Source organism: Strongylocentrotus purpuratus, unplaced genomic scaffold, assembly GCF_000002235.5.
Source record: "Strongylocentrotus purpuratus isolate Spur 01 unplaced genomic scaffold, Spur_5.0 spur5_scaffold_13, whole genome shotgun sequence".
NCBI lineage: Eukaryota > Metazoa > Echinodermata > Echinoidea > Camarodonta > Strongylocentrotidae > Strongylocentrotus > Strongylocentrotus purpuratus.
Window position 1 is genome coordinate 1,861,301 of NW_022145598.1, and position 20,975 is coordinate 1,882,275.

At 38.2% G+C, this 20,975-nt stretch overlaps 1 protein-coding gene across 4 annotated transcripts in view; it reads right to left on the bottom strand.

Moving 5' to 3' along the window:
- Positions 1-999: 999 nt before the first annotated feature.
- Positions 1,000-20,975, bottom strand: part of LOC754150 — a 42,683-nt gene continuing 22,707 nt past the window's right edge. For 3 of the 4 annotated variants that reach the window (XM_001184597.4, XM_030982686.1, XM_030982685.1), the window contains exons 5-12: positions 15,091-15,628; positions 13,065-13,127; positions 10,183-10,373; positions 5,527-5,663; positions 4,084-4,247; positions 2,857-3,123; positions 2,013-2,189; positions 1,004-1,468 (exon numbers count right to left, since the gene is read on the bottom strand). In XM_001184597.4, the coding sequence (XP_001184597.2) occupies positions 1,362-1,468; positions 2,013-2,189; positions 2,857-3,123; positions 4,084-4,247; positions 5,527-5,663; positions 10,183-10,373; positions 13,065-13,127; positions 15,091-15,628 (1,644 nt within the window). In that variant the 3' untranslated portion in view covers positions 1,004-1,361. Of the gene's footprint in view, positions 1,469-2,012; positions 2,190-2,856; positions 3,124-4,083; positions 4,248-5,526; positions 5,664-10,182; positions 10,374-13,064; positions 15,042-15,090; positions 15,629-20,975 lie in introns of those variants that run through there. The other variant, XM_030982684.1, reaches the window with a different exon arrangement.

Sequence of the window (20,975 nt, forward strand, 5' to 3'; positions counted from 1 at the left end):
ATCCTGGCTCAAATGAAAAAGAAAAAAATCACATATTATAGGGAAGGTCGAGTTTTGGAGAGATTAACAAAAATGTAAAGCTTTTTCATTCTCTTTATGTACATGTAAGTGTGGAAAATTGTCATTAGAAAAAATGACCAGAACTTAACTCACCTTTCAAGAATGGTATCAACAAAATTGTTCAAATTATGGATTTTGTGAAATGATCTAAAACCACAGTACTATTAAATCGCTTGAGAAATAAACAGAAATGATCTTCACTTAGCCCAAACAAATAAAACACTTAAATTTCAAATCAGTTCGGCTGGACAATTACTTTACTCCCAACATTGAAATTAACCTAAAAACAATTACAAACTTTACTTTTAAGACAGCGTTGTATACAGTGAATATTCAGCATAAAACATGGCTTTAAATTTTCTACAATCTTATAAGGAGAGCCTACATCAACAGTACAGCCCTCAAATAGTTGCATGATCAAGGCATGTAGCAAATAGCTCTTATAAATAAAATGTAAACCTAAAACAAAAGGTGTCCATTGTGCATATTTGAAGCAATAGCACTTAAAATGATGATTTTTTGCCGTTGCTGTCCAATAATCATAATGATTTTGTTACATGTATGTACAACGAATAGGCGTCAGATCTTTGTTATCAACGAGTCATAAGTTACAAGTGTACCGAGACAACCGGCATCAAATACAACATTAATCTCACTTGTAGCTTTCATCATCGTAACCACCAGTCACGTGTTGAAGACATATCGTGCATACATACAGAAGTTATTGCGATAATATTGAACCAAGTTTATATGAATGTTAACCTTTTAAATACATTCATGTTAGATACTTGCCGATACCATTTCAAAAAACAATTATTCTTTATCATCATCATCATCATCATCATCACCATCATCATCATCATCATCAACATCACCATCATCACCATCATTCGATCATCATCCTCTTTCATTCAAAATATGCAAAAATTGCAGTGAACAGTATTGCCTACATGTATATCGTTGGCAGCAGCAGCAGCATCATCATCATCATCATCATCATCATCATCATCATCATCATCAAGTTTACAAAATTCATTTCCTTTACAAGATTCTTTCTCAAAGACAACATTACATAGACATGTATAGATTACATAATCAAGATTATTCAGACGTATTATGAACACATTCTCCCCACAGGGAATCATTCATAAACATTTACAAAATACTCACTATCGACTTATAGTACAACTTATTCATTTCATTTACTTGTGAGCAGTTGCATATAAATAAATACACAGCTAAAAGCCATGCGCTGTTTTAAGGCACTGTGCTTCTCTCAAAGACACTATCTTGAAGTGACATCAAGTAGGTGCAGATGTGGATGGTTTGTCGCCCTCTGTGTTGGCAGTGGGTGATGTCTGGGGCTCGGTATCTGGAGTCTGTGATGCTTCTTTGGCTTCAAGGGATTCTTGGGTGGGATGAAAGAAAAGATTTGTGAGGATTCAAATATGCAAGGAACAAGTGTAATAAATATTCTGAGAATTTAAACATTTGACTGATTTGTTTCTCTCAAGCCTCGTTCAAATATGATGATTTTATGACAATGTAAAGTTTAATATGCTCCACATTTCTCTCTCTTTTAACACAGAGGTTAGTGAATACTCATTAGGACCTTGGTTACGTACAGTTGCTATTCATTTACCTACTAAAATAAAACACAGTGGTGTTATTGGTGGTTTACCGCATCATATTTCAATGAGCCTTCATTTTTACAGTTCTGTTTCAGCCGACTCGATGGCTGATAGAAACATTCCTTCAACCCCATCAACATAGTATGGAGGGTTTCTTTATACCTTCTTTTCTTTTTCTTTTCTTAATGTTTTTAATACACATACCCAAGGGTCTTTGTTACATAAAAAATGTAATGGGTGTATCTATTAACTAAAAGGTTTTAATAAAATATTTGAAGACAGATTCAGCCACAATTATAGAAACATGAATAACATTCATACCAGATGTCTGATTGGCTGCTCGACTGTCAGAGGGCTCCACTGGAGATGAAACACCCTCTGTCATTGGTTCTTTAGGCTCTTCCTCTATGACACTGGATGAGACGTGCTCTGTGATTGGCCCCTTTGGACCATCATCCATGCCAGTCAAGTCAAAGGGGTCAGGGATTGGTGAAACATCTACACAATCAAATGAACAGAAACACTGTAAAAACAGGAACATTCATGTAACGTTTCTACGTGGTGGCTGTTTTAATGCATTACAAAAGTGTGAATGTTGAATCGGTTGTAACTGAATCATGTACATGCATACATACATTCCAATTCAATACATAGAATCACAAATTTTTATTATTAGATGTGGTCCTAGGAAGAAAAAAAAACGTCTGACAATCTATTTTGACTACAAAATCATGCTGTTTACTGCTTTGCAAAAGGAGAAAAAAAAAATAATTTCCTTCAATGATCAAGCTTCAATTTTCAACCATGGCTAACACTATATGTAACCCTTAAAATGACTTGTTCCCCTTACCCTAAAGCCAAGGGTTCGTTCAGATATGACGCGATAAACGGCTACAAAAAACAGTTGCAGCTTTTCTATGTGCAAATCAATGGCATCTGCGTGCAATGAAGATCCAACGTGTATTCACTAAGCTATGCGTTTTGAGATACAGAGGTGGGATACATATTTCACTTTACGTCATTATAATGCAGCTGTTTTGCCGCTTCATATCTGAATGAGGCCTTACCCTACATCTTTGACAAAATTTGTGATATTTGTAAAGAGCAATGTCGCAGGAGTAAATGTAAAATCACCGATTAAATAAGTCTTGGTAGAGGTATATACCTTCATTAAAGAGCACCTCGTGTGCTTTGTAGTAGTACCCGTCTTCGCTCTTTGGTTTGTTGATAGAGCACAGCTGAAAACCACTGACCGGTTGGTTCCCGAACACCGTCGCACTGTGTTGGCGGTAGAGCTCAGACTTGATGCGACGCACGCCCTTCTTGCGCAGACTAGGGGCGCGAGAGAGTTTCATGACGGTGAGGTGAGGCTTGAACCCTCTCTCTCCGGTGGATTGGATGCCATGGCGTCGGTAGCAGTTCTCAACAGTTTCTGGAACGGAACAAAAATGTGAAAGAAAAAAAATTAAAGGTATAGACTAATACGTGGTGATACAAATTTTGCTAAGAAACCGCCTACTAATTGATATATTTGGTACATTATTACATCTATCGGGACTGGATAGATATTGCGTATTCCCATATTCATCTTTATGTGTACAGTGCTTATCAAAAACTGGGCCAAATTTCTTATCATTTTGATGATTCCAGAACCTTGCAATACACACCAATACATGTACTATATGCTAGATGATCAACCTTTTCTGATCTATTCCACAACCTTTCTTTCACAATGCAATCGCATGACCAGAACTGGTCTATACCTTTAAAGTTTGGCATTGATCTTCAAACACTGGTAGCAGTTCTAAGCGGTTTCTGGGGGAAAAAATTGGTATAAAAACAGATATGTTTACCTTGCTACCATAAGCTCATATCACTTTTCTCATCTTCATAAAAAAAAGCTAACGGGGCATTCTAAGGATTCTTATTCATAGATGTCCCACAACAATTGAGCAGCGCAAACAGACATGAGCTCTATACAAGGACCCATTTTTATTATTGTTATTAAGACAACCAGATGCCAAATTCTACCAAAATAGAATAGTTGAACTCTAGAGGGCTAAACTCTTGAAACTTGGGCCAGGTTTCTCATCCCCTCAAAATCCAATTTTGAGTCCTCCTGTGGAGACTGTGCACACACTGAGTGTTATCCAATGACATTCAAACCTGCTTTAGTGACCACCTGTCAACAAAGACCACATTTTTTTGTTTCCCTAGAAAATTGTTACTCATTGAAACATGTACTAAAGGAACCCGTCTACAAAGACCACTTTTTTCGTGTTTCCCTTGGGCGGTTGCTATAGACAGGTTGACTGGTCTTGTAAAGCACCAAGAGATATTGCAGATGTAAGAAGAGCTATAGAAATTCAAATTAATATTTTCACTATCATACCTGCTACATTATAGAGCGTGTCGAGGATCCCATCGATGTCCTTGATCTTAGCGAACATGACCTGATTGTTGAAGTGTCCTAAGCCATGGAACCACACGTTGAGTTTCTTGCGGGTGATCTCTGGACCTAGTAACCGATGGCACTCCATCAAGGCTAGCTTGGCTCTGAAAGAGAAGAAAAAAGGAAAAGTGGTTACACACATATGTTGGGTCAAGCTCGCTATCCATAAGGACCGCTATCCATAATGCGTAACAAAATGAATAGCGATCCCTCATAAATGGCGGGCCTTATAAATAGAGAGCAAACCATAGCCAATTAAGCTCTCTGTTCATAAGGACCGCCATACATAAGGACCACTATTCATAAGGACCGCTATCCATAACGCGTGACTAAGTGAATAGCCGTCCTTATAAAAAGCGAGCAGAACCCCTTACGTTCCAACACACAATATCATGACCATTACAAAATTTCAGCACTGGCTACATGCACTGATTTGACACTTGAGCCTTCAAAAAATATAATATTATCATGATTCCGTAGGCAACACAAAAAACTTTTTCAGATATGACTTGGTAAACCGGAGCATGTATTTTTTTTGTGATAATGCAAGTGTAATACACTATATTTTGGTGTCTTTAATACACCAGAGCACTATTAAATATGCAAAGATGTCATTCATTGACACATATCTGAACAAACCTTTGAGGGTTCTAAGTATAACTACATCCACATTGTGTCTCAGAACATAAAGTTGTTATCCCTATTAATAACTGTACAATGTTTTGTTTATACGTCTCAGTCAGGGATATGTGAATGTGCCCCCTCCCATCATTTCCAAGAAAGCTGATTACTTCTTGGCAAAGAGATTATAGCTCTTCTAAATATGGCACTAAAGCAAAACTAGTCTGACTCTTGGATGGGAAATTAAAGGCCAAAAGGGGGAAGAAAAAAACAGTGGTACACGGAAGAACAAAACAGAGAAGGAAAGAGAGAGAGGCTACAGGATGGGAGTGTGGGAATCACTTACAGAAAAACAGGATGAATAGGATGATTGAAAGAGAAAAAAGAAGAAAGAAATCAGAACAACAGGTGCAGCACAACAACTTTTTGTTATCGATAACAATTCAATCTGATTTGGGGTTTAAAGGTAAAACAATGTAGCTGCTTTCAGCTGGCCTCACTATTATCTGTTCTTAACACAGGATAACCTATTTAAATGTTGGTTGTTACTTGTGAATGTTCTTCCCACTGGTGATAATTGCTGCTGATCAATTCCAAGCATTTTGATAATTCTATGCATTTTTTTTAAAGCCGTGGCAGGACTTTAAGTGCGTACCGTGTCGGGTGACTTATCCACTAGACCACAACACCTTTACAGGATAAGACCTATCGGCTGTACGATTCTAAATGGTCATCCGATGAAAGTTTGAATGATTATCTTACCTTTCTACATCTTCATCGTTAGCTAGATGCATGACCATGATGGTCAGATGAAGCGTTGGTATGGGAACCATAGCATCCTTCAGCTTCTCATCTCCTGCCATCACTGTCTGCTGCACATTCTGAAGAGCTTGGTGAATCTGGACGTGACGAAGGAGAGAGAGAGAGAGAGAGAGAGAGAGAGAGGGAGAGAGAAAGAGAAAGAAAGAGAGAGAGAGAAAAAATTGTTTCTGATGTTCATTTCTTTCCCAATCAACAATAATAATAATAATATACCGTACTTCTATAGCGCATATCACAATATTTCTCTATGCGCTGTAAGAAAGAATAAGAAGGAAAGGTGGATAGAGTAACATAAGAAGAGTGAGATATGCTCAACATACTTCCTCTTGTTAACATTGGACATTATTTCTAAGAAGAATAGACAAGTTACAGAAAAGGAGCAAATAGGGACTTTTAGATTTGCGTGGACTGATACGTGAGACGTCCATTCAAGGCAGTGCATTACAAGTACGTCGATCGTAGCAATCCACGTTGTCGTTTGACAATTCTAAAAGTCCCTAATGTGTGGATGAGAACCTACTAGTCTTGTACAAACCACCCCTTGGTTAGCTGTGGGGGCATGGTTGAAATTATTGTCTAAGTTAATTTCAAAACTGTGCTTTGCTCTAGGACAAAGGTGAAAGAAAATTATTTAGACTCTTTGATTAAACGGAAGATTTGAATAAACCTAACATGAAAACAATTATATCATATACAAAATCCTACTGTAATGATTTATCTTTGCATACTGTGAAATTGAGTATAATATTAAAACTAAAATCTACATACATAATTAGGGCTCATATAGATTGGTAAAAAAGCTGCTGTACACTGTAATTTATTGGGAATGATTTTCATTAACATTTGTTTGCTTTGGTTTATCAACTATTTGGCACTACTTCAACAACACAGCAGCTTATTGGAAAAGGATCCTCTAATAAGTTTGACATTTCCTCGACCCTACACTGTGCCAGGTTTAACTACTAACATGTACACAACTTCCATCTCCTTTTCCTGTAACTTGATACAATCATGTGATTACAAACATGGGATACATGTATCGGAAAGCGAAAGAGGTTCACCGTCGGACGTTATTAGCCCATTAGACTAATGCTAACAAATTACCGTCTTGCGTCGTAAGCTTGCACTTCATCTCCCTCGACATAACCCTAAATCCCCCGTGTCATCTGATCTAGATCGTCAAGACTTAGTCACGGCCAAATATAAACACACCCCCAAGCTAGTTTCCGTAGTGGCCTGAGTAGCTATGTCTATACATAAATACTTGTAGGCCCACGCATAGACTTACATGTAGGTTGGGCCAACTAAAGCCGTGTCCACATGTGGTCATTGCAGCAGACTGCTAATAATATGCAGCAAAATAATGAGACAACTATAATATTGTATCTTATAAAATATAGAAAAGGAAGTAGGCTTAGAACCTTTGTTGCATGCAGCTCCTTATTTGTTTACATCCTTGTATTCATATATGTCTCAATTGTGCTAGCATTCTTTTCTTTTTCTCAGTTTACTACATGTATGTCTTGTGGGAACATGGCCACCTGTCAATGCTTTCAAATATGTTCTAAAGTTTTGCTCCCCCCCCCCCCCCCCCCCCCCCCCCCCCCCCCCCCCTCTGAGTATGTACATAAAGTTCTGTTAGGCCAGATACAGTGTAGCTGATAATTATTAGGATCTCTGTCCAGTAGTGCTGTGTTTGGGCCATCGAACTGGATCGACCAAATCAATTGATTCAAAGTATATATATATATATAATATTTTTTCCTGTAACATGAGAGTAATTTTAATAGTTTCATACTATTAATTAAATGCAATGTTAACTGTTATTGTATAACTGTTTTAAATGGGGGCACGCTACAAGAGTCCTATCTCGCACCCCGCGGCAACGTGTCTGACACGGCCAGTTGTAGCAACTACTCCGAAGATCAAGATACATTAAAGGTATTACAAAGTTTTGGTATGGGGTCATGAATTTGGTTCAAATTAACATATTGGAAGCATATGCGTTCCTATAATATACATTGATCGTTGTCGCGGTTGAAATCGAGTCTAAAGTTATGAAATTATAAATAATAAACTCTTTATGTTGTATAGCTCCCTCTCAAGGTCAAGATATTAATTTAGCTATGAAACAATGTTTCTTGACTGAAATCGACCGATTAGCTATTCCCGTTCGGAAATTATATATCCCAACTACATATTCTGAGATTTTCATGGTCGCAGCTACGATTGTACGGCCATAGGCGCTATTTGAAATATATCCAAATTTACCGGGAGCACCGGTAAATTTTTATATTCAATTTTTCTCGAAAACAGAAGTGTTTAGGGGCTAATTTTTTTAGTGCTTATAATACATCCACAGGGGCATCCAAATATATCAAAACTGTAAAGATTCACTATCCATCCAATTTTCAAAATTTCCCAAAACTTTGTATTACCTTTAATCTTGATCTAAGGAGACACGAACGAACGAGTGTAGCTGATCATAAAAATACCAAGATTCCTAATATATCCACTTGTTGTTTATTTTAGATTAGAATGACGAGTTGAGTTTGATTCTGTTATAACTTTCCTAAGTCATGTATGCAAATACACATGTATGGCATTGTAGCTGCAAAGCACTTAGAGACATCTTAGATGTATTAAGCGCTATATAAAAGCGGAATATTATTATTATTATTATTATTATGATATTAGTTGAAAAGTTATTGCTACTTTCAGTAGCTTCATAAAAGTACCTGCATATATGAATAAAAGCCTCATAACATTTATGTATTATTCCATTTCTCATGACGGCAAGTAAACACTTGTTGCCGATTGAGGGAATATACAGATTCTGTCATAATTGACGGGTCTCTTGCCAGGAAGCCTAGCTTTATCACTCTGCGGTTGAGGGGCTTGATGGCTTTGTCCTTACACTCAGGAAATACCAGATTAGTGCTTCAAGATACATTTCAAAGCCATCATGGCGTGTTTGGGTTAATGGCACTGTGTGTGACCTGTCTCTGATTAAATGCAAGTTTTAATCCACCTGTTTATTGTTTGGCTGGCAATCAGTATAACAGGTTTTTGTTATGAAGCCTTTAACAAAATTGTTCTGAAGTTTGAAATGGAAACTAGAATATCACATTTTTAAACCCCCTACAGCTCCACCCCACATACATGAGAATGAAAATGGTGATAATAATGATGATGAATATGATGATGATGATGATGATGATGAATATGATGATGATGATGATGAATATGGTGATGAATATGATGATGATGATGATGAATATGATGATGATGATGATGATGATGATGATGATGATGATGATGGTGATGATGATGATGACGATGATGATGATGCTGATGATGATGATGATGCTAATGATGATGATGATGACGATAATAATAATGATGATAATTTTTACTTTGGCAAAAGAAGAAGTTGATTTTGATACCAATTCTGGCAAATGAGAAAGACATTTTATACAATGCTTATCAATTATTTTTGAAACTTAACACCTTCCTTTGATGCTTGTTCTCATTCTATGGTTGTAACTTGTCATTTTTCATCAATTATTCAACATTTGTTTCAATAAAATTTCTGGATTTTTCTGTGCACCCTGGCCCCTGGGTGCTATTATATTCAGGCATAAGCACTTTCCAAATTAAAACGTTTCATTACTACTTTTATTTTGTATAAATTTTCTACACATACACATGTACATGTACTAGTACTACAAATAGGAAGAAAATAATCACACTGCAATTCCTCTGGCCTTTAACGTTTGCAGAAAGATATGCCATCCTGAATTTTAATTGGGAATTCCTCCAGCTTCAAGTTCCTGCTACTAGCACACATGGAATGAATATTTCGGAGACAAACTAATTGAGATTTCATGATCAGCAAACCTCCAACCAAGTTCATGCCCTTGTCTCTAGCACTTGAAATAGAGATGTTTATATTGATTAATAAATGTGTTTGGCACTTCAGTTTCATGCATTGCTTACACTAAATTAAAAGCAGCTAAATTTAGTCATTATGATATCAATGTCAGCGGGGTCTTGTGGTTGAAGTGAAAATGATATGAAATCTGATGTGTCGTACGGCTGAAGGCAAAACATCCACTTCCTTTTAAAAAGTGTGAGTAAATTTCCTAATTAAGTCTAAGTCTTATTAAATTACATAATTGTAAATCAATAGTCGGATACATGAACATGTATCTTGACTTTCTAATATCAGATTTTTGAAGAACACCTACTCTGAAAGGGATTTTTATTTTCAATGATAACTATTGAAAATTCATCCACTGCCTCGTGGATGAATAGAACAGATCCTTAATAGGCCTTCATGTTTGAATTAACCTTGATTAATCATAATAGCAACTAAGTGTGGAAAGATGTTCCTTATGAACATCAGCTTATTTAATCATAATATAATTATATAGGCGCGTCTCGGGTCATGGCAGGATGCAACGTCCCCTTGAGCCTATCAAACAGCCAGGCCTCTCATAGCAGTCAATATGTCTATACAAGCCCCCATGCAAACACACCCTTGATCCACAAATGATTACTGAAAGACTCTATAAAACACCACCTCTTTCTCACCTCTGGACTGCACACCTGGATGGCAACAAAGTAGTTTGGTGCGACTCTCTTCTGCTTTTTGTCGTCTCCCTCGTCTAGCCCTCCACCGATCACCGACCCATCACCGCCGGACTTGTCCGATGTCCGCCGCTTCCTCTTCTTTGCCTTGAGGGAAAGCTTCCTGGTCGCCTCTTTGAGAAGACTATCCCTTCCTGAGGTCATAGGTCAAGGGTCAAGAGAGAAAGTGATGATAAACATTTGAAAGACATGATGAAGAGGTTTGTTGAAGAGCATCTGCTTCTTTTTGTCCTTGTCTACTCTTTGTATTATGACCGTGTTCTTCTATCTTTGTCGTGTAAAGTATTGTCTTGTCCCTTTCTCGTCTCTGTTGGCATCCCCCTTTTTCTTTTCCCTATTTTGTAGTTCATTTTGTAGTTACAGATTAGTCAATTTAATTACTCAATATTCCTAAGTATTATTTGAGGTGTTCACACTTGTACAAGCATTGATTTTTAGTGGACTCCTCTGTTTCCAACATGTATTTCTTACATTTGTTTTAAATGCTTATAATTGATTTGTAATGTTTTGTTGGAAACATGAATAAATTTGAAATTTGAAATTTTATATTAAATCTATGCTCAATTTGACCACTTTAATTTCCCTTGGAAAAATCAAATAGGACATATATGGCATTGATAATTAACTTCTTTAATATCCAGTTTTAATATCACACAAGTACATGTGACAGTACCTTAAAAATACGCAACAAACAAATGCTACAGAATACAAACTATCACCACTGTACCAACCCAATTGGGTATAATCTAATTTTGGTGTAATCACAATTGTCCATAGGCTCTACCACTATTCATCTTTGGTTTAGTGTCCATGGGGACAATTACAGTGCCCATTTCAATTGATACAGAGAGTCATGATGAAAGGATTGAGTCTGAAGGAGGCTAGGTTTTGGAACAAAGTGACCTGGGGGTGTTTCACAAAGACTAAGATCGACTTTAAGTTGGACATAACTATGGTAGGCTGTTCATGCCTCTATTTGCTATCACCATTATGATCTTTAGATAATAATTTTTCTTTCAATAGTGAACTATCAAAAAATGTAAATTCTGTAGATTTGTGACCATGATTTGTACGTCCCTTGAGAGACCAATGCCAGTAAATGGTGAGAGAAAACAGTGGCAAGAATGGCCTGCCATAGGTAATTCCAACTTGAAGTCGATCTTAGTCTTTGTGAAACACCCCCCAGGTCACTTTGTTCCAAAACCTGTCCACTTCAAATGCTGCTTGTACCATGACTCATCAATGAAATGCTCTCCAACATTGAGTCTTCAAGCACTGCCGAACCTAGCACCAAAAGAGATTACCAAACTAAAGCCTTCTCGACCATCCAATCCAATCCCTTCATATTTGGATCCCATATGTGGTCTAAAACTTCAATAAGGTTGGCATACACATAGAACTGCTCAAAGCAATTTGTTTCAATGCATTGTGATAGATAAAAAACACATAACACAATAGCCAAGTTTGTTAAGAGTTAAAAATAGCCTTCATGATTTAATTTGGGGTCTCTTCCATTTGTTAGGCTCTTTATAAAGTTAGAGGTGGTAACCAAGTTTTTGACTGACCATTTTGGATATACAAATATTTGATATGTTAGGGGTCTTTCTTGTATCAGGGGGAAAGAAAGCAAACTGCCCTAGGCCCCATTACTTCTTTTTTTCTTCGCTTCTCACCAGTTATTTCTTTATATTTTTTTTTATGCTGAAATCATATTTCAACCGTCACTGCAGTTTAGCTGTCATTACAGAGAGGTACATTTGTACGCAGTGCATGGAAACATGCATGTTTACAGATTACAAATTGTACTTGTAGCTTGGGCACTATGGGTTTATAGTTTCACTGACTGGCAGAGTGACTCATCAGCTCATATGGTATGCCCTCTGCCACACACATTGAGACTTCAAACCACACTGAAGCACCAAAGGAGATTACTCAACTGAAGTCTTGTCGGCCATTCTACCAAATCCCTTAATACACAGATCCCATATGGGGTATAAAGCGTCAGGAAATATACTTTTCAGAAAAGCTAACATTCCCGCAATCTGTCGGCTTGGATAGCATGGGAAAGTATGACATGCAAATTAATGATTTTTCAGTGAAATTCAGTCTTTCATAGCACTTCAATACAAACATTCAATTTTGTCAACACATCCTTATATCTAATATGATCTAATTTAAATCAAGCATGTTTTAAGATACTTTTTGGAAAAGAGATTACTGATTATTATGCAATGCATACAATTTAACTCTGCACTTTTGATAACAGTGGATTTGAAAAGTACCTTTTATTAAACATGATCGCCTATTCATCCACGTTCTCAAAATAAGGGACAAAGCCATAGGCCCGAATTCACAAAGGCCGTTTGGCAACAAACCTAGGTTTATGTGTGTCATATGACGAGTTCTGATGTGTTTCAGACCAAGGTTCAGACAAACCTTGGTCTTATTCTTACACTTCCTTTGTTAAATACATTCATTTGACAAATGCACTAGGGATGTAATTATCCACCTATTTGATCTGTTCTTGTCTGTTTTGTTATCTTGCTAGCCATACAAGTATGGATTCATTTTGCCTGACATGATGTCCTTTGCTTAACATGTACAACAAAATACAACATTGTGGCCCGAATTCACAAAGGAGGTTTGTCAACAAACCAAGCTTTATGTGCGTCATATGCGTTTGGAAGCGTTTCAAACCAACGTTCAGACAAACCTTGGTTTGAAACGCGGTGAAGTGCAGGTTTATCGACGAACCTCCTTTATGAATTTGGGCCTGTATGTTTGGGGTTTGGTAGTTTCAACACAAAGACTTTCCGCAGACTCACCTCCCTTGTCGGCACCCAAGAGGGCTCGCCTCCGTCTGATCGTCTCGACACCAAACTCTTCATCTGTAGGAAAGAGATCAATAGCTGCTAGACCAGATTCTTGAAGTCCAGAGAAAGACTCTGGTAACCCTGGAAATGGACCACCTGATGACCCTTCCCCACCTGTCTCCTCCTTCCTCCCTTCAGCCTCAACAATCTCATCTCCCTTATAAGCCAAGCAGTCCATACTATCATGCTCATGATGCTCCTTACCAACCGGACATTCATTGTCCACTTCCATTTCATCTTCTTCTAATAACGCTAGTTCTGTCCTAACTGCCAATTCTTTGGAAGATGAACATTCTGTCCCAAGGACATCTTCCCTTTCCGCATCACCTACTACGGAATCGCTACCCTCACTCTCCATAAGTTCATCCCTTTCGGATTTGCTTGTTTGTCCTATTAATTTGCTACTGATGTCATCTTCATCTGACATTGGACAACTTCTTGAGGATTTGCCGACTTTTAAAAGAGATTGTCTACATGTAGGTGCCTTTCTGGAACTCTCTCTTGCTTTGGCCCTTCTCATTTGACTTGGACCCATGTTTCCACCCTGCGCATGTAATGCGACACTTCTCGGTACCATTTTCCCCAAAGCTGAACTTCTCTTCAAAGTTTCTCTAACAGGAGAGTGGTCCCTTGACCTTGTCCTTTTTGCAGAAGTCTTTGCTTCTGAGACAGTCACTGTGCTATCATGGCTTTTGTCAGGTTCTACGTCTTTTGCTTCGACCTGTTTACAAGGCTTCGAAAAATCCTTACAGCTTTCTTCCTGGTTGCTCTGTACAACCCTACTTTCAGTCATTACATCAGACTGTTCTATATGACTTGGAACAGTCTTTGAGGTTCTCAAAGCCTGTAAATGTACACTTTCCATTTCCTCTCCCCAAGATTCCTTTGGCATATCCCTTACATGATCTGTCCCTGAATGATATTCATCCATTACTGAGTAATAATCATCTATGAATCGCAGCCCTGATACATCTTCTTTGGCATTTTCTTCATCGCTACAAAAGAGCTTCTTGTCAGTTGATGACTGGCAAGTAATGTTACTAGGTGAGTGTAAGCTAGGATGACAGACTACATTTTGATGAGAACTTGGTGAGGGTATATCTTGGCTAGATGAGATAAGCGATTGTTTTAGTAAGCCCGGCAAAGCAACCCCAACCTGACTCTCCGAACGTGTTAGTTGATCGTCTGCAGGCATTAGCATACTTGAAGCTGGTGTTAATGTAGCCGGTAATGATGCATTTGGGGCTTTCGAAGGTGAAACGGTATAAGATGACGGGGATGTTAGTGGGGTTTGACACTGCACTCTAGCAATACATGTATCAGTTGAAAGGTCATCTTTATGGCAACGAAGATGTGCCTCATGGCTTGGACTGTCAGTCATGGAGGGTTTGATAATCATAGTATCTTTTGTAGAGGGCGGTATGGATAATTTGTGACGCTTTGCATGGAATGAAACGCTCCCACTTTGGAAATCAAGCTCCACCATTGCATCATCCTCTGGCTCTGATCTATGAGGACTGGTTGCTATGGTCTCATCGGATGAAGTAGTTTGCTTAGACGATGCTGGTGACGTCGAAGGGGAATCAAATTTACGTTTCCGGCCAGAGCCTTTGGCATTTTGGGCAAGCTGGTTAGACATGATGCAGTGTTTGAAAGCAGCTAGTTTCCACGGCAAGCAGTTGCTAGGCAACAGATTGTTAGTTAATTGGTGAAGAGTAACTGAGGTTTGATGAAGTGGTAGTGAGGTGATGTCTATACAAGCAAATGTTAGAATGGTTCTAGATAGGATCCAGGAATCCTGCCTCAATGAATGCTGTATGAATGATTGGATAAAAATATGTTTTTTTTCTCCACAATTCATGCAGTTATTCCCATCTCAAAGAGTCAATCACTCCTCATAAAAGATATGTCTTAAGTTATGGATTAGTTCTCTCTCATGCAGCCAGTGCAAAGCATTCCTTTACGTTCCAAAACTTACATAGGCTCAGGTCAGTCAGATCAGCAAGCGAACGGCTGAATATCGAATCCGGAGAGTCAAAGTCATGAGGTGAGAGTGCATACAGGTTAACATCAGCCAGCCGATCGTGGCACGGAAGTTCGTACTCGTCGTCCAAGAAATCGTTTGTACTTTGGTCGTCCGAGTCTGTCAAGTCCTGGCTGCGATCGCGGATACTGTCGCTGTCTGTCACGGACCCTTCGATGCGGCTTGGAATGTCGGATGTGGAGCCGCTAACGCTGCCTCTGTTGCTGCTACCGTTGAGCTTGCAGACCTCCGGACCGTTGTTGTTCTGCGAAAGCAGGAACGCCTCACGCTCGTCTACTAGCGCGTCCTCTAAGAGTTCTTTGGTCTCATTGGCGTCACCTAGTCCTGGGAAGTCTGTGGTGAGGACCAGAAGGTCCTTATTGAAGCCCAGTGTCTTGGCTGAGAGGAACGTCCTGTGGGGTAGTCTTCGGACCTGGATAGCACTGATTGGTATTTGGCCCCTGGACAGTGTGGCCTTGTTGGAAGCTTTCAGCTGAAATCAGAAGAAAACAAAGAATATGGACATTTTACGAACATACAATTGGTCTGAATTCACTTCTAAGAAAACATAAAAACACATGCACATGGTATACAGAGTATACAAACATACACGTACATATCCATGCAAATAACAGATATAACAAAGGAACTACACAATATATTCGCTGCCCAGAGACCTGCAATTTCAGTCGCTCCACAAAAAAAATCAAATATAAGGTTCAACAAATTCCTAATAAGAAGCACTTTTCCATTGCAAAGTCAAATCACATATTTTTTCATAATTACATAATCAAATGAAATGTTGTGTAATTCATTTTTAATGCTACTTACTGTAGCTCAAAAGTGGCAGCTTTATAGATACAGGTATTAATGTGTATCTTGCTCAAATGTATGTAGGAGCCTTTGAGATACATGTAGAACACGCTTCTACAATTGTTATCTATATTCAAGAAGTAGCCTTGTCACCTGGCCGTAGCACTCAATCAGCAGGACCTGATCATTTAATGAGGTCATTACTGGATGGTGGACTACGGTTCTTCAAGTGAGAAGAAGACAGACAGAGACAGGAGGAGGCAAAACAGACATGATGGCTGGAGAAGGTGAGCGGGAGAGAACAAGAAACAAAAGGAGAGGATAGAGGAAGGCCAGAGAGAAATGAAAGATGGACAGACAGAGAGAATGAAAGATAAAATTTGGTAATTTAATGAGGTCATTAATGGCCGGTGTGGGCCCTGTAACAATGCAAGCAATAAGGGGGATAGAAGTATATTTACAGATGGATGGAAGAGGATAGGAAAGCCTGGATGAGAGAATGGGAATGCAAACAAATGAAATGCATAGGGAGTGAAGAGGGAAGAAGAGAAGATGTAGAATGGGACAAAATGAAATAAGGAAAAAAAGTACATGTATGAAAAAACAAGAAGGACAGATTGGGATGGTGATAAAAGGGGGAATGGAGAAAGGAATAAGAGGAAGAACAGACACTATACAGGTATAAATGTATGAAAAGGTAACAGAATGAGAGGAGAGGAGAGAGAGCAGAAGAACAGAAGCAAAAGATGAGGAGGGTGGAAATTAAATCTTGAGGATACAAGATGGGAAGGGTGAGAAGAGGAGACATGGGAGAAGAAGAGAGGAGAGGAGAGGAGGGAGGAAAAGGAGAAGAGAAAAGAAAAGAAAAAACAAGTGGGGAGAGAGTGCATATGAAAGGAAAGATTATGTAAATGGACAATTAAAAAAAAAGTGCAATAGAGACAGTGGAAGAATGAAGGAAAAGAATAATAGACCGAGGACTTCCAGAGATAGAGCAGTACAGAATAACTATTACTGCACACTGCACAGATGGTACACATGTAATAACTGCAAGAGAAGGGACAGAAGACCAATGGGCAGAGGTATAATTTATATGGATGCAAAGACTTGACAGACAGAAAAGACATAGAAAGAGAGAGAGAGGATAGAGAGAGGGGATGATTGAGGAAGAGAGAAGGAGAGAAAGAAAAGGAGAGAAAGAAAAGGAGAGAAAGAGAAAGAGGGAAAGATAGAGAGAGAGATGGATGATGGAATGGGATGGAACATACATGATGATATCATCAATGTTTATTTACACGTATTCATCAGGAGGCCATCTTTGGTACACTCTGCTATCATCAGAAAGGGCAGATCAGTACAGATTGCATCAGTGTGACATGGCCATTACAATCAGACTTTTAGTTTCCTGTTCTCTCTAATTATCCCATGATCTATAACTACACTGTACTACATGTACATCTTGTATACAAACCAAATCAAAGGCCATGACAAACTACATGTATGTATTGACTATGTACTGACCTACATGTACTGTACTTAAAGGTAAAGGTCAGTATTAGAAACTCCCCAATTTCAAAAAATGAAATGGAAGCTCTTATACCAATCATGTGAAAGAATATGTTTTGACTAATACACAATGATACAAATTTTGCCGGGAAACCGCCTACTAATTGATATATTTGGTAAATTAGTTTATCTATTGGTGTGTGAGAGATAAACGCACAAGTTCGCGCACGTGTGCATAGTCCCATATACATCTTTCTGTGTACAGTGCTTGTAACTTTACAAAGACCGGGCCAAATTTCTGATGATTCCAGAACCTTGCAGTACACACCAATACTTATATGCTAGATGATCAACCCTTTCTGATCGATTCCACATTGCACAACTTTTCTTTCACAATGCAATCGCATAACCAGAACTGGTCTTTATCTTTAAAATGAAAATGAAACCAAACAATGTGAAAGATATAATGGCCTACACGATGCAATTTATTTGAGTGATTCATCAGCATGCCCATGACAGCGTATGGAGCCAGGTATTTATTTTTTGGTTTAGAAAGACCAGATAATCTCAGTCTTTCTATTTGCTTCAAATTAATAACTCAGTTAAACTTTATACTGAGTTTGTTCTGTATATCATCAGCTTTGGTTTTTCGATGATGGATCATAACAAAATGAAAGTGAAAAACATGAGTATGTGTGAGAGTGGAAGACTGAAAGTAATTAATATGATTAGAGGGGGGGGGGGGTGGAGAAGGGGATATAGAGAGAAGAACGTAAGGAAAGTGATGTAGTGAAAATAGGGCCAGAGAAAAAGGGGGAGGTATATTGAGGGAAGAAAAAGGTATGGGGGAAAGAGTAATGGGAAAAGAGGAAAAGGGGAGATATTATAATGGTAAAGGCACAAACCAGAGAGAGAGAGAGAGAGAGAGAGAGGGGGGAAGGGAGAGAGAGGGGGAGGGGAGAGAGAGGGGGAGGGGAGAGAGAGGGGAGAAAGAGAAAGAAAGAGAGAGAGGGAGAGAGAGAGGGAGAGAGAGAGAGAGAGAGAGGGGAGGGGGAGAGAGAGAGGGGGGAGGGAGAGAGAGAGAGAGAGAGAGAGAGAGGGGGGGGAGGGGGTGGTAGAAGAGCATAGAAGAGGTAAACAACAAATATATGAGTTGTACAGTACGTACAACTCATATATTTGTTGTTTACCTCTTTTCTCCTCTGTACACTTTTCTGTGCTATATTGACATACATGAAGAATTGCAGCTAATAGCATCAATGGGATTCTAATGATCACAGATGACCCACATAATATAACAATTCTACAATTGGCAGATAACACCTTTTATATCCTTCAAATGACCCCCGAATCTCAACATCAGGTCATGCCTATATTGTCAAAAGCATTTAAAAAAATAAACAATACTTTTACAAAAGTCTATCCTTCACATGACCCTGAAACACTTTACAATGGCCAAGCATACAGAAAAACAAATTCGATGTAATAACATAAACCAATACAAGCATCTCTGTTGTGTCAGTACTGGGGAGTGTTTCACAAAGACTAAGATCGACTTTAAGTTGGACTTAACTATGATAGGCCGTTCATGCCACTGTTTTCTCTCACCATTTTAATACTGGCATTTGTCTCTCAAGGGACATACAAAATTACAAATCATGGTCACAAATCTACAGAATATATTTTTTTGATAGTTCATTATTGAAGGAAAAAATATTATCTAAAGATCATAATGGTGAGAGTAAACTGTGGCATGAACAGCCTGCCATATTTAAGTCCAACTTAAAGTTGATCTTAGTCGTTGTGAAACACTCCCCTGGTCATACTTTATGATGCATGAGTCACTGACTTCCGGTTGGCTGGCAATATGAAGACAGGACATAAACAAGGGTAGGGGGAAGGGACACAAAGAGGCCTCATATTGTACACAACAAAGATCATAGCTCTTCATTTAATAGAGCCTACCGAAAGCCTACTGCCATTATACAAACTACATGTATCAAAGCTCTTCATGGAAATATGCACTTAAATGTATTGAAGTTCTCCACATCATAAGAAAATACATGCAGTGCCATTAAGTGAATCAACTGTCTGTAAGGGTCCTACAAGTAATTCATTTGATTCTGTACTGCAATCTGCTGAACAGTTACAAAAGTTTGCTATGAAATAACAAAAGAACTTGATATGTAAACTTATGGACTCGACTATTAATGTTCACAACTTGCATGGAACTTAAAACCAGAATAAAATCCATCACATTTCTAGCAGAATCCCAAGTTAAGCATTAAAGTAGTTGACCCTTTTCAGTAGAAGAACCACTCGGTAAAACGCACAGAACCATTTAGGTATTTTGGTTCTCGCAAGCTCTTTAAAAGAGCCATAGAAAAATGCAAACAGCTCTAGAAAGAAAGAAAAAAATAGTACTAATTACAGATAATTAATTAATCATAATGAAAATAAACTACTTTGTAGCATTTTCAAAGAGCAATTTTTACACAGAATAAAAATTCAGATATTCAATTGTCCCTTTAACCAAGGAGATATCACAGCGAGCTTGACAGATCTATCTCAGATCTACAATTCTACATGAAGTTCACCACTATGTTTAGACCTATGGGGGTCCCTACATACATGTACTGTATATCCACAGTGTACAGGCAGGGGGTACACATAATTGAAGGTCAAGATAGATGCTAGTTCAAGACCTCATGTTGGTGTATTCATATTACTAATTAACACTTCGATTGCTTCCTTTGCTCCTCTGCATGGTCACTTGTTTGCACATGTGCAATTATGTACAAAACAATAGCACCTACTGACAGAAGAATTGCTTTGTGCAACACAATGACTTTGCAAAATCACCCATTTCCGGTCTTCATTAGCTCCATGACACCATTGTAACACCGGTATACATGTAGATTAATCTTGCACTGGACACGGTTCAATAATCTTGAGGCATTTGATATATCGATCCCATGAAAAATACAATGTGGTGCCTTATGTAAATGGCAAATAAAGAGTCAAATACATGTATGCATGATCTAAACATATGAGCTACATGTATCATTATCTATGCTATAACAAGTTCAAAATGGCTGAAAGCTTGACAAGAATGACAACAATAAATTACTTTGAGAATTAAGAATAATATTTCATGTAAGAATTTGTGAACTATTTATTCTATTCTTAAAATATAAATGTACATAATTACTGCTACATGCTTTAAACTTTGGTAATACATGTAAAGTGTAGTTTACATGCTTCATTTTGGGCAACTTGATAGTACAGTTCTCTTAACTTCCGTATTGTATTATGTAGTCTCTTGTCCTTGTATTCTTTATTTGCAAAATAAATAATAATAGTAATAAATGTTTGTTGTTGTTGTTGCGGGTAAATGATTACATGCAATAAATCAATCGAAAGTCACTAACCCCAATAGTAAATTACAGGGGAAAAATACACGGGGGCTCAGGGCGAATTAGCCCCCAAAATGCCAAAAAAAGCCCCCGTATAAAAAGTCA